Source organism: Lupinus angustifolius, chromosome LG01 (assembly GCF_001865875.1).
Source record: "Lupinus angustifolius cultivar Tanjil chromosome LG01, LupAngTanjil_v1.0, whole genome shotgun sequence".
NCBI classification, from domain to species: Eukaryota; Viridiplantae; Streptophyta; class Magnoliopsida; order Fabales; family Fabaceae; genus Lupinus; species Lupinus angustifolius.
Genome location: NC_032009.1, coordinates 22,281,400 through 22,295,583, shown reverse-complemented (window position 1 = coordinate 22,295,583; position 14,184 = coordinate 22,281,400). Strand labels below are relative to the sequence as shown.

The window sequence follows — 14,184 nt, the reverse complement described above, 5'->3', positions numbered from 1 at the left end:
AAGAAGCAAAAACACAATTAAGATTATCGATAGAAATGTTCACTTCATATGTTAACATCAGTGAGTATAATAAGCAACATACATACATTGATGCATATATCCCTGAACATCTACCCAAACAACTGAAAACAGGAATGAGTATTTTTCTCCTTTATGAGCAATATTCCTACATCTATAAGACTATAACCCCAAAATAGAAAGGCAAGATGCCCTACCAGATTAATGTTTACCTACAAAACAATCTTCAACTCAAGCACAATTCCTACATATTTATTTACTTGGTTGAACTCTTGTCCCTCGATATAATGAAAATCTGATAAATATAAATTTGCAAGAATAAGCATGCTGACATCTTTTGCTTACGCTGGAGTCAGCTACACCTGTTCAACAATAATTTTTGGTACGCCTGCTTCACAACCTTGCCCTTTGTGTCCATGTTGGTGATCATGATCGTGACCGTGTTGGTGATCATGATCATGTTGGTGATCATGATCATGTTGGTGATCATGATCGTGACCATGTTGGTGATTGTGATCGTGACCATGTTGGTGATCGTGATCGTGACCATGTTGGTGATCGTGATCGTGACCATGATGGTGATCGTGATCGTGACCATGTTGGTGATCGTGATCGTGACCGTGTTGGTGATCATGATCATGTTGGTGATCGTGATCGTGGCCATGTTGGTGATGATGATCGTGACCATGATGGTGATCGTGATCACATCCATTTTTATGGTTGTGTAGCTGGGTGGAAGATTTACAGCATTGTCCTCCATGATCGAGTCTGTGTCCTTGTCCTTTTCCTTTTCGCAGAAGCAACATGCTATTTAAGATCACCAACAAACATGTTCCAACATCAGCAAGAACTGCAGCCCAAACAATTGGATAACCACCAATGGCCAAACCAATAATTGCAACCTTAGTAGTGATTGATAAAACAATATTTTCTAAAACTTTCCTATGGGATTTTCTTGCAAGCTTAATGGCTTCAGGTATCTTCCTAATGTCATTCGACATAAGAATTATATTGCCCGTCTCACTTGCCAGTGCAGAACCTGAAATGCCCATCGAGATTCCTATGTCAGCTGTAGCTAATGCAGGCGCGTCATTTACACCATCTCCAACCATAGCTGTTAGACCTTCCTTTTTAAATTCTGAAATGATTTTTACTTTGTCCTCTGGCAAAAGTTCTGCATGGATTAATTCCAGAGCCTGCTCTAGCTGTAGATGAAATCACTATTAGTCATTATTATTTATCTTAGGTTCTACAAGTCCAGCTTATCTATGTGAAGTAAATGCTGACACTAGAGCCTTGTTGACATTCAGATATATGGAAGGATGAACAGCCTAGTTACATTTTACATCATCCAACGTAAGTTTAATTCATCTTTCATGCCATATAAATAAGTTGATTTTGTTTGAAGTATTAGAATGAGTGAGATTATGTAAGAGTTAATCAATTAACACTGTAGTTAATTCAGTTAATCGATTAATACTGTAGTTAGTTGATTAACTCTTAGAGAATCTTACTCATTCTAATATGAAGCTATGTAGAGGCACACACCTGCTCCTGTGCTTGCATTGCAGCTGCTTGACTATCTCCTGTAAGCATAGCAGTTTTGATTCCCATTGACTTGAGCTTCCCTATTGCCTCCTGAACACCGGTCCGGCAAGTATCTGAGAGAGAGAAATATCCAATTGGGGTTGCTTCAGAGTATATGTAGCCAGTGGTCTTTCCTCTTTGATTTTCACCTGCTAAGGTTGGAACTGCGAAATAAAACCATCACAATTAACACTTCACTCGGTTGGACCTCTCGAGAGCGCAAGGCTCAATGGTGATTATCTCAAAAGAACATTAAAATGAGTCATGTTAAGAAGGATTGTATCATTATATGGTTGCACCTCAAAATTACATTTGGCCTTAAATCATAGTAAATAAGAGAAAGGCATTCACCTGTTTCAGACCCAGCTCTAGTGGCAATTTTTTTATTTCCGATGTACAGAACTCTACCATCTATTGTTCCGGATATTCCTTCTCCATGAAAATTTTCAAATCCAGTCACCTCTTCAGGCTTTGGTTCAATGGAGAGAGACTTTCCATAATCAACAATTGCTTCTGCCAAGGGATGACTTGACTTGCTTTCAATGCTTGACACCCTGAAAAGTGTATAACTTGTTAAAGTGACTTATCTCAGATTCCAACTATCTACAATCTATACTCGAATAGACTTTAGAAATTTCGAACATGATTATATCTGCTATTATACACAAGAAAATGTATCATCATTCACAAATGTGTTTTATTAAAAAAATCAGTTTCCCATTTCAAAGAATTTGGACAAAATAGTGAATGTTACAGGTAGAAAAGATGGGCAGCCTCACCAGTGAATCAATGTGTTCAAATCAATGTCATCTGAAAGAGATTGAAATTTTGTCACCTCGAATTCACCCTTTGTTATGGTACCAGTTTTGTCAAAACCTATGACCTTAACTTTTGCTAGTGTTTCAAGATGATCACCCCCTTTGATGAGAAGACCGATTGTAGCGGCTTTTGTATAAGCACAAAAGGTTGCAACTGGTGTCGAAAGGATCAGTGCACATGGACATGCACTTACTAAAACAACTAATGCAAAGTGAAGCCAGTGTTTCTCGTTACGGACTCTAAAGGCAAGTGGAATCACCGCTACAAGAGCTGCTATGGCTACAACAGCTGAAAATATTAACACAAAATTTAAGGCCGGTGAAAATAACTGCTTGCAAGAAAGCAATGACAGAAAGACAAAATTCCTAAACAACAGTGAGAACCAGAAACAGGGTTCATTCAGGAACATAGTTCATCAAAACAATTTGGTTCGATATATTTTTATATTCAAAGGATGAGTGAATTGACATGGCTTTGGTAAGAGACATGAAAAAAATAACTAAGGGCGTTCACACAAAGAGTGCAAATGCAAGTAAAAACAGTAGCGGATCTAGTACCCGGGGAAAGGAGGTGCAAGTTGCAGTGACTAACCTGGGGTGTAAAACTTGGCAAACTTGTCAATCAATCTTTGAGTGCTGGTTTTGCTGTTTTGAGCTTCTTCCACAAGCTTTGCCATTTTAGCCACCACACAATCCTCAGCCATTGCAGTAGTTTTCACACTAATATAACCTTTTAATCAACCAAAGAAACATATGCCATTATTCACATTATCGGCTTCGTAATTAAAAAAACTCAACTAGTTTTCTTTGGAGTAATTACCCTAAGGCTAAGGATCTTTCAGGTTAGTACATAGTAATTATCAATTATCACACACAATACCCTACTTGTTTGGAAACTTCTACTCATATCCCTTACTTCACTTATCAATTATCCTGCTTTCTGTACAATACACACCTTTCACAAAACCCCTGTGTAAATGACACTTAGATTTTTTCACTTTTAATAATTAGCAATTCCTGTGGGAGACACTTGTTGGAAGACATACATCCCGAAAGTAACGTGATACTGTTGGTTATACGAAAAAATGACACAGGATAACAAAAAGGACAAATAATTTATTACCATTTAAATTGATGGTGCCAGCCCATACAATTGAATCCCTTTGTTTAGGTACTGGAAATGACTCTCCTGTTAAAGTTTTCTCATCAACTTCACAGTTCCCATCTACAACAACCCCATCAATGGGTATTACTTCCCCTGTCTTAACAGCAATAATAGTGTTTACTTTCACATCATCAGCATCCACCTCCTCTCCTGTTTCAGCTATCACTGCTTTTTTAGGGGTAATGCTCATCAATGATGACATTACTGCATTTGCCTGAATCAAATTTAGAATGTTTTACATAACAGTTTAGACATTGATCAATCAAATTTTCTAATAAGAAGCATGAGTACTTCATTTGATTAAGGCCATAAATTGTAGCCTAGATCCACTGATTGATTGATTTCAAGAAGGATAAATAAATACCTTGTGACTTGCCCTTGTTTCGAGCCATTCTGCAATTGAGAAGAGGAAAACAATTGTCCCTGCTTCCAAATAATCTTTCATAGCAATTGTCCCAATAACTGTGTAAAAAATAATATACAAATTAGTCTAACTAAGCATTCTAAACCATTACTATTCCATCCTCTTACTATTCTAAGATGATGAGACATTTCAATAGATATTTTGCTGTTTGTCAATCTGGTTGTTGTCACGTTAAAGAAATTCAAACAAAACAAATATTGGTATATGCTATAACAGTATTTCATGTAATTTTGATTCTACCATGTTTAGCCCTCACTCTCAATTACATAAACACCACGAAAAGTCGTTACCCCTTTCATATCATTCTTATCTGTTTCTTCATATTTTTGATAGATTGATAGTTACTACTGGTTAAGATATTTTGAAGTTGAAGATAATGTCTGTTCCTTTCAGTGCAAGTTAGCTACATTTACCGACCAAAATTAATGAAAATAGACCAGAGTTTGATGTGATGGTTATCCTTATTTATGAATGTATTTGATCCTTAATGTGGTATAATCCATATTGTAAGAGAATATAAACCATATGCCACTTTTTTTACTTAAATGTTCTCAAACTAAACTCTAAAAATAAAATAAAAAAAACTTTTGTATATTTTAAGTCGATAATGAATAGATATTATCCTCTATAATTTTTTTATTAGTGGTTAGTAGTAATTTTAAAAACATATAATTTCTTGTCTCACTTTCTAATAAGAGTTAGTTGCTATGACAAAAAAGAAGGCTTAATTGGAGTAGAAATACAAGAATATATTACCTGCTATGATCATGAGAATGTTAATATCAATTCTAAAGTTTCGAATTGACACAATAGCTTTTAAGATGATTGGAAAGATGCCTGCAGCAACAGCTCCAAGGGCCAGATATTGCAAGGGATGGTATACATATTTTAGAAATGAAAGCAAAAGTAGAACACCAGAAGCAACAACATAAGGGCTTGGCCATTTCTTTTGGTGATTTTCTTCACCATACACTCTGATATTTGCTTCCAATCTAGCTTCATTCAGAGCTTTCGCTGTCACCAAAATCATTCCAAATATTTCATTTCTTTTCTCACCATAAATATAAAAAAAAAACTTTGTCTAGTAAAAAATAAAAGTGATCAAAAGCAATAAATATTAACTTCCTAAGTTTATTCATGCTATATAAAAATGGTATCGAGTAGAGAATCGGGTGAAAATAATGAAGAGCAGAAATATATATTTGTTGCAAAAATAAAATTGAAGAGTTGGGCTGACCAATTTATTGAGTCCCTTCTGTCAACCACAATGTTTGTTTTTAAGTTTATTTTTAATAGAATAAAATATTCTTATTATGTTTTATATTGTGTCATTTTTATTTGGTCTTAAATACAAATAATTCTTTGTGCTTAGCCAAAGTAAAGTAGGGAAAGAGCTGAATGTTGTAGGACCTAAATATGAATAAAAATAATATTTGTTATTGTAAAGGTAAAAGTAGATATTATTCTTATTTTATAAGAAATTATAATATTATAAAATAATATGTAGAACTCAAATAAATAAAAAAATGTTTGCTGATATAAATGCTCTTAAAGTCAATAAATTATTAATTGATCCAAGTCAATAACAATCTCACACATAAAATAATTATTAATTTATTTTATTTCTCTTGTTTTTTAATTGTGACAGTCCGGAACAACTATTTCTCCCCAAAAAGTCAGTTGTTTTTATACTATACTTAATTAATAGTTATTATAGCATAAAAAATGAACTCCATATTCTGCTGTAAAATTTCAGAATATCATCTTATTCAAAACATGGAAATTAATCTTTAGTGAATAGTTTTTAAAAAACTTATGTGTTTCAATCTGATCCAAAAAATAAAAATTCAAACTATTACTCACCAATATAAATCAAAATAGTTTCTATTAAAATTGCTAAAAATAATAATTTTAACTAGTATTTAATATTTTTGGAATTATTTTAAAGTTTTTACAAATCAAATTTGTAAATATAAAAAATTTGAGTACCAAGATAAGATTTTACTCTTTAATCTTTTGAAAAATATGTAGTGACAGGAAAGCGGAAATCCATCCTAATAATATTTTTTTAAAAGTTTGGAAACTGCTGGATTATGAATTTTTTAAATGATATTGAACCATTTTTATTTCACATATCTAGTCTTATCCTCACAAGCATGAAAAGAGATTGTTTGTGAGAATTAAATTCATAATCATCATCATCATAAAGCAAATAATCATACCCTCGCAATTTTTGTTATCTACTTAAGAAAATATTAATTTAAAATGGACGGTGAATGGTGATAATAACCATCACTCTATGACCCTTTATCAAAGAGGGATATGATAATGGGAGTAGTTGGTTTCATTTATTAGTTCCACCTGATAATTAATATAGGTGTATATTTCAATTTTCGTTTTGCAAAGTAGTTCTGACACGAAGAACTCAAATTATGTGCTCTATTTAAGGGTAAAAGATAGAAAAAAGGAAAGAATAACACCAAAAGCGAGCCCTTAATGTCCTAGCTTTTTGATCTATTATGATAACCATCGTATGGACCATTAAAAAGACGTAACGACACCTTTCTCTTAAAGCATGGGGCACCAATGTGGTGGTAAAACACGTTACTCAGAATCTCATTCTCAACATTTCAAATCTACCTAATGTTAGTATAAATTTTTTTATACTATGGCATATCATAAATGTTTATATTACTTGAAAGTCAAAATAATAATTAATATAAAAATAATTAATAATTTATTAACAATTATAAAAAATATTTAGGTAGTATATAATATATACATATTAAAAAAAAATTGGTATAAAAGATTACATAAAAATAGTTTCTTTAGAGAAAAAAATAATGAATACATTGACGATGTAAGATTTTTTATATTGTCACTGCATCATCCATAATTTATTTTCAACCAAGATTGACTTTTCAAGAAAAATATTTCAAATGGATGATAAATGATGCACTAATTGTTATATATCTTGGAACAACTTAACTACATTTAGTAATGAATTTCATCCCAGATATTTCCGGAAATCCAGTAGAAAACCCATTTGTTTATTGTTATCTTCCATATGAACTTTTTTTCCATCAATGATTATAATCATAAGAGAGTTATAATCATAAGAGATATCACAAGCGTCACGCAATAAGGAAATGATGAAGTAAGAAACAAGAACCTTAAAAACAGGACAATAAAATAAGAAACTAAGGAGAAGATTAAAGTTACCAATTTGAAGTGGCGAAACGACAAGCATGTCATGAACAACAATGACAGTTCTAGATGGAACTACGACTGAAACATCTTTGATCCCTTCAATAGGTTTGAGGATACCCTCGATCAGTGGTACCTCCGAGGAGCAACATAATCCCAGCACATCAAAATAGCTTTTTTGCAGCTTTTTTTCTTGTGAAGCCATAAGTTCTTCTCCAAGTCAAAAGCTGTTATCAGATACTATTGATAACACCTGCCACCCTAGATAACAATAACACAATATTAGACCCAAATGAAACTCCTTTTGGATTCAATAAGGAAAACAAAAACAAGTGTCTGAATTTGGTTTCAAAAACTTAATTGGTAACTGAAATAAAATAAAGGTGAATCACATATGAGGACAGAGAGAGAAGTTAGTCGGTGACTGTTAACCAATTAAGCAAGTAGAACCATGTTTCATGTGTGAGTGAAACATGATTCAATGTTGGAACAGAAATGGTTCAAACTGGGATAAAAGTACCTTCTTATGAGAAGAAAAACAAAGAGAAGAGTTTTTTATGGGAGTGGTAAAGAAGTTGGAGAGGGTGGGAGTTTATGTAGGCCAGCTCGGTGGAACAAAAAAGTGAGAATTAGATAATATGCGGGTAATGGCAATCGGTATTGATAGCGGTGGTTACTCGCAAAAAATACTTGTAATATGTCGGATCTAGATTCGTGTTTTTGGACTCTAGATAATGACACCCGCAATTTTAAAACTTATTATTAGATGAGTTAGGTTCGGACAATGAGTTATTCAGCGAGTACTATATATATATATATATATATTTTGTTAATTCATAATGTTACTTTGTTAATTCATAAATTTGATTGTTTTGTTATGTTATTAAAGAATGATATTATATTGTTAAGTAGTGATGTGATGTTGTTAATTGATATGTGTAATCTAACATTATGTTGATTGAACAATTCTTACTAAATCAATATTATATGGTAATGTTGAAATAATCAATTAAAAATGTATTTAAAACTTTAAATTATGTTTTATAATTTGAGTATAAAATATGTACATTGTTGGTGTAAAAACTTATACACATGCACTTTATCATCTACCGTTCATTTGAATTACTTTTTTTGAAAAGTCAACAACAATTAAATATCAATGATATAAGATATAAAACTCATACACTATCAGAGAATACATCTTTTTCTCTTGTTGATTATATAAATAACATATAAGATTGTATGAAACAATAGACAATTACATAAATTACTTACAATTATTTTTAATGTTTTTGAATTTGTAGGTACCCGCAAATCCACTAGGTACACAACGACCTGCAGGTAGCAGACCAAACGAGTATCAACACAGATCTAAGGCGGACCTGGAACCAAAAATAAAACAACGCACTACCCACACTCATCTAGAGTCATTGTCATCCCAACTTATTTGTTGATTTTTATTGAAAAGTCAATAATAATAAAAAATGAATGACAAACACTATATTATATTATTGTCAATGTATCAAACTCATATACTCTCAATGCACAAATTTTTTCTCTTACACAGTTCATTGTGATTTAGGAAAGAACACATATCATTTGTCCTCAACTATGTCACAACCCAATAAAATTAGGACACCTACTAAAAATTTTGAGTAACATAAAATATACATGTTAATTTTAATTTTTATTAGATATCAAAATTTTATCAAAACAAAATAAGATTAGAAACATACTTTAGGACATATGATCTTCATTCTTTATAAATGAGGTGAGATAACCATCCAACTAATAGTGGAAAAACCAAACTATGTTCCATCCGATTAAAAATTAGACATTATTTTTTGTTTTTGCTGATATTGTTGCATAACATAATTTACAAAAACATATCATTATTCCTAATAGTCAACCTGGTATCTTTTCTCTTCTTTCTTTTCTTTTACCAAATTTATTTACTAAATCTTTTCATTTAATGTTTTACCAACTTTAGATAAACATGCATGTTACTTAAAAACTACTTTTAATCCAATTTTATATTTCTTTCTACATGAGATCATTTCTAATATTAGACTCTCCAATATTAAAATGTAGAAAAATCTTAATTATTTTATATAACATGTCATAATTTGGGTCCAATCGTAGAAAATCTCAACCCCATTATATAAGAATATTCATGTATGTTTCATATGAATTAGGAAAGACCAACATGTGTTGGTTCAAGTGGTACATGTTTGATCATTTAAGTAAGGTATCGAGTTCGGGTCTTGTGGATGAAAAAATACCCGCTCGGAGAATTAGCTCCACATACCTGTGATGTTCCCGACTTGAACATGATTGCCTCCAGTGCGAAAATACATGTGAGAAACCAAAAAAAATATAAATTAGGAAAGTGATCTATCTTATTATCCTTAAAGTTATCAACAATTAAATGTAATTTATTAAAATTGTCTTTTATTGGTCAGCTTGTTATTCCTTTGACGCTCAATTAATTAATGATTTTCTCTTTCCAATCTAGGGATGACAACGGGTATGGGTAGTAGCTACTCGCTACCCGTTTTAAAACCTAGAAGTGTTACTCATACCTGTCTGTACCCATATGGGTACCCGCATACAGGTTTTTTGCGAATATCTTTAAGTACGGACAAGTATAAGTAGTTACTTGCAGATATAGTGGGTACCCCCAGGTTTTTTGATTAAGGAATGATGACTTTTGGATTTTAAGGAAGAGAATGGAATGGGTAAGGGAAACAAGGTTGTTGGGAGTGGGAGAGTGACAGGGGACATGAAGAGGATTAAGGAAAGGATTGGATGAAAGGAACAATGAAACAGTATAATTGGTTTAGGGTATGACAATATGTATTTTAATTGATGACAATATGTATTTTAATTGATGACAATATGGTAATTATATAAATAATGGGTGTTCGCAGACACGAGTAATATAATACCTATGTATGTCCGTATGTACTACGAGTATTTTAAAAAACTCCTTGACAAAATTCACGAGTACCCGTTCGTTACTCCTGCCCATGCGAATTTTACTTGCGAGTATCCACGGGTATTGTCATCCTTATTCTAATTAGTTCATGTATAAGTATATTAGTAACAAAACAATTAAATGAAAAGCTAAAAATGTTGAGACAAATTTTAGAAATATGTGGCTTTCATTAAGGGTGGGAAATGAGTGGATTTGGATGAATTTAGATGCTAATAGATGGATAGAAAGTCATTCATCAATCCATATAAATTCATTTAAACTATATTTGAAGTTATCCAATCCATTTATCGAAAAATATTTAAGAAAACTATATTTAAGAAAAACACTTTTAAAAAAGTTATTTTTTGAACTTTTATAGAAAAATATTTTTTTCAATATTCTACAAGCATGTGATGTTTAAGATTCTTTGTTTAAAGTTTTTAACAAATACGTATAATATTTATGCACTGTGAGTGTAAAGATTTATACATAATGACTACAACATCCATCATTTATTTGGATTTTTTTTAATAATCAATGATAATTAAATATAAATGATGAATGATGCAGTAATAGAGTGTAAAACTCATACATTCTTAATGCATAAAATTTCTCTCATACTTATATATGTTATGTGCTTAAGAATAAAATTTTAATATTAACTACATACACATGTCATATTAATTTAAAAAATATTAAAAGTGAAAGTAAAAATCATGATGAATTTAAAAAAATATTAAATGAAATTCCAAAGGAAAGAAAATCATTTTTGAATTTTGGTTTTTTAGATGGATTGGATATCCATCTAAATGACTATATCCATTGGATATAATGAATAGATTTGAATCTTTTCATTATCAATATTATCCATTAAATTATATCTATTGAAATTCATTAGCTCTAATGGATGGATTTAACTTGGAATTATCTAGATGGATTATGGATTGTGGATAATTTTGTCACTCCTAGCTTCCATACAAATCGAAGCACAAAATATATGAAGTGTAAATTTAACAATAGACAAACAAACTATTCATAGAAGTAAATATTGGAAATCACATTGTATCATGAATTATTATATTTAAGTATTTTTGGTAAATCATACAAACACAACAAAGAATGGAAAGGTAGCATTATTTACTCCCTCTAAACTTTAATATCAAGTGACAAGTTATCAATATTAAGAATCCTACATTCCTCTTCAACCAATATTCTTTTCATTTTTGCAAAGTTTTCGTACAAAAGTTGTTTAAAAAAAACTGAGAAGTTGAGGAAAAGTCTCTAAACAAACTTAGAGTGTTATTTTTTTTCAAAGTTTTAATAAAACTTGTAAGTGTGTGACATCGAAATATAGTGAGGTAAGAATGAAGTCGATATCATACAGACTCAATATTAGGGATTTAAATAATGCTAAATTTATTCTATCTCATCACAAGATTAACCTATGGAGATTTTAAGGCAAGTAAATTTGGATTAATGTTAACATCAATTATGTCACATATAAAGTAGCAAGTAAATTTGGATTGAATTGAATGAAAGATAACTAGGTTCATAACTGAAGAAGATTAATATTATAGTGTGAGATTTATACATATTCGTTTCACCACTTATCATGTATTATTTTTTGAAGAATAAATTATGATTAAACATAAATGAAACAATGATGATGTATAAAACTTATACACTGTCAGTGTATATATTTTTCCTCTAACTATTAACATCAATAAAAGACTCTTAGCATCTAAACATGTGTTCATGAAGGCTTTATCGATAAAAGACTTATAAATGTATGATTTTATCTTCCTAATTAATAATAACTATCAAATCATTCATTGTAACATAAAATATCTGTTGATATTTAACAACTCTACTAAGGAACTATTAACACAACTTTTCATTTTGTTGGTGTCATATCAAATAATTCGTTATACTATCAGTACATAAATATTATATTCATATGTATATCTCACACGACCATAACAATAAATCTTTGATGTGCTTGATCTGTGTCCCTGGGAATCGATCATGACTTGCTCAAGCGCCACCATGGCCTCAACCATAATGTCCATGAGGCTGGGTTGCCATTGCCATTCCATTTCACTTTGTGAGTAAAAAATATTATTGTTCCTTGAATCAATTTCGTCATTGGTTTGGTCACATATGATGCCAAATGATGAGGACAATAACTAGGTATAGGTTTTTATGGTGATTGAAGTTGGGAACATGTTGGGGTTGGCATTGTAGAATTTTGGTGTGTGAAATGGGAGAGGGTTGAGAGTAATGTGAGGAGTTTAGTAGGTTGGGAATTCCTCATGATTGGTGAAATATCAATCCTAGGATCTTGAATATAATGATTTTACAATAATATAAAACAATGATACAATATCATATTTGAATATATGTTCTCTGATATACTTCTTTGAACAACCTTTCTGAGAGAGTTTTGTTGTGATGATCTTCCTCAACCAAATCATGTATTCCTTTTGTGACCTTCGTTTTCTCTGATGGGGAGAGGTGAAAACTGTTTGTAATTTTGTGTATTGGGGACCACAATCATTCCTTATGTGTTAATTTATAGGGTTCTCATTATCCCCTTCATTTCATGATCACTTATTTATTATGTTTATACATGTTTTTATTCAATTGTGTTAGATAATAAATCTCTTTAATTGGTAGAAAGTATAATTGATTATCTAATTTTTTCCATCATATATATAATTAATAATATATATACATACATCATTTCATATGTCAAATTACTTATCCATAGTAGTGAGTAAAATAATGAACATATTTTATCTAAAAGAGGTATGCATTATATTTAATCGGGTATAGGTTAAGTTTGAATTCAAAGGCTGTCCCAATTAATATTTGGGTTCAAGTTAACTTCGGAACTAAGGTCGAGTCCGGTTACAAAAAAGTGACCTACCAATATTTAGGGTTGGGTAAAGAATAAGCCTTATCCGACTCAACCTGACTCATATTCACCCCTAATTACTACAACTTACAAAGCAAAAAGTTATAAAAATTACAATAAGTATTATTTTGACTTTCAAAAGAGATGTTAAATAGTATCAAATTCCTTTTTTATTAAAAAAGATACTTAAAATAAGCACAAGTAATACTCTTTTAATTTGTATGCTTTATTCATTTTGACTTTTTTTGTACTAGCAAAGACATCTTCTCATCTTTTGGTAAGGAACTTATCATTTTTTAGTGGATATCCTTCCCAACAAGTGTTGCTTACATGAATCAAACCTTCAGCATTGAAGATTCAGTGCGGCCTTATACCACTAGACCAAAGTCTTGTTGGTATTTTGATTCATTTATAATAATTACTTTAAATTATATGTTGTGTCAATTAAAATAAACCAAAGGGATTAATCAGCAAAATGATTTTTTTTAATTATTAATTGTTGTCTTAACACAATGGATATAACATGTACCCAAAAGAAATATACAAATGAAACGTGCATGCATTTCATAAATTAAATTTGTAAGGTATCTTGTGCACCCAAAATGTCTTCATTATTTTTTGCAATAAAAAACTAAGTTGTTCGACTTTACATGCTTGAATAGCCTCAAAGAATTTTCTTTAATTAATGTACCAAAAAACAAATCTGTAGTTTCAAGCACTTTACACTAGACCCCATGTGATTTACATTGTTACCACGCTATCCCTTTCATATATATCCAATTTTGTGTTTAATTTAAATCAAAGTAATCAAACGTTGTTCTAAATCTGACATAATGTTGATTAGCACTACGCCCCATGTTTATATAATTACATAATTAGTTGCATATATGATATATGCCTTTTTGAAGAACTTCTTAATTTTTTTTTATAAATGTACAACATTTTTAACCATTATTTTATATCTTTTTATCTGTCTATGTTTTCATTATTGACACGAGTTTAATAGTTTTAAATATATTGCTATCTATCATTTGAGTGCTTATTTGTAGTTAACTTCTCTTATTAATAGTT

The 14,184-nt window shown here is 30.8% G+C and overlaps 1 protein-coding gene across 6 annotated transcripts; it reads right to left on the bottom strand.

Annotated features, from left to right (window-relative positions):
• Window positions 1-7,844, bottom strand: LOC109355777 (putative cadmium/zinc-transporting ATPase HMA4). 6 transcript variants are annotated; one of them, XM_019599008.1, is made up of 11 exons: window positions 7,740-7,844; window positions 7,235-7,480; window positions 4,769-5,026; window positions 3,953-4,050; window positions 3,547-3,802; window positions 3,016-3,153; window positions 2,385-2,712; window positions 1,957-2,159; window positions 1,567-1,769; window positions 601-1,223; window positions 1-456 (listed from the first exon to the last, which is right to left on the bottom strand). In XM_019599008.1, the coding sequence occupies exons 2-11, from the start codon at window positions 7,422-7,424 to the stop codon at window positions 375-377; spliced, it is 2,379 nt and encodes a 792-aa protein (XP_019454553.1). In that variant the 5' UTR covers window positions 7,425-7,480; window positions 7,740-7,844; the 3' UTR covers window positions 1-374. The 6 variants fall into 6 exon arrangements, with proteins under 6 accessions (XP_019454553.1, XP_019454560.1, XP_019454567.1 ...); XM_019599015.1 differs by having other exon boundaries at window positions 1-516; window positions 697-1,223; XM_019599022.1 differs by having other exon boundaries at window positions 697-1,223.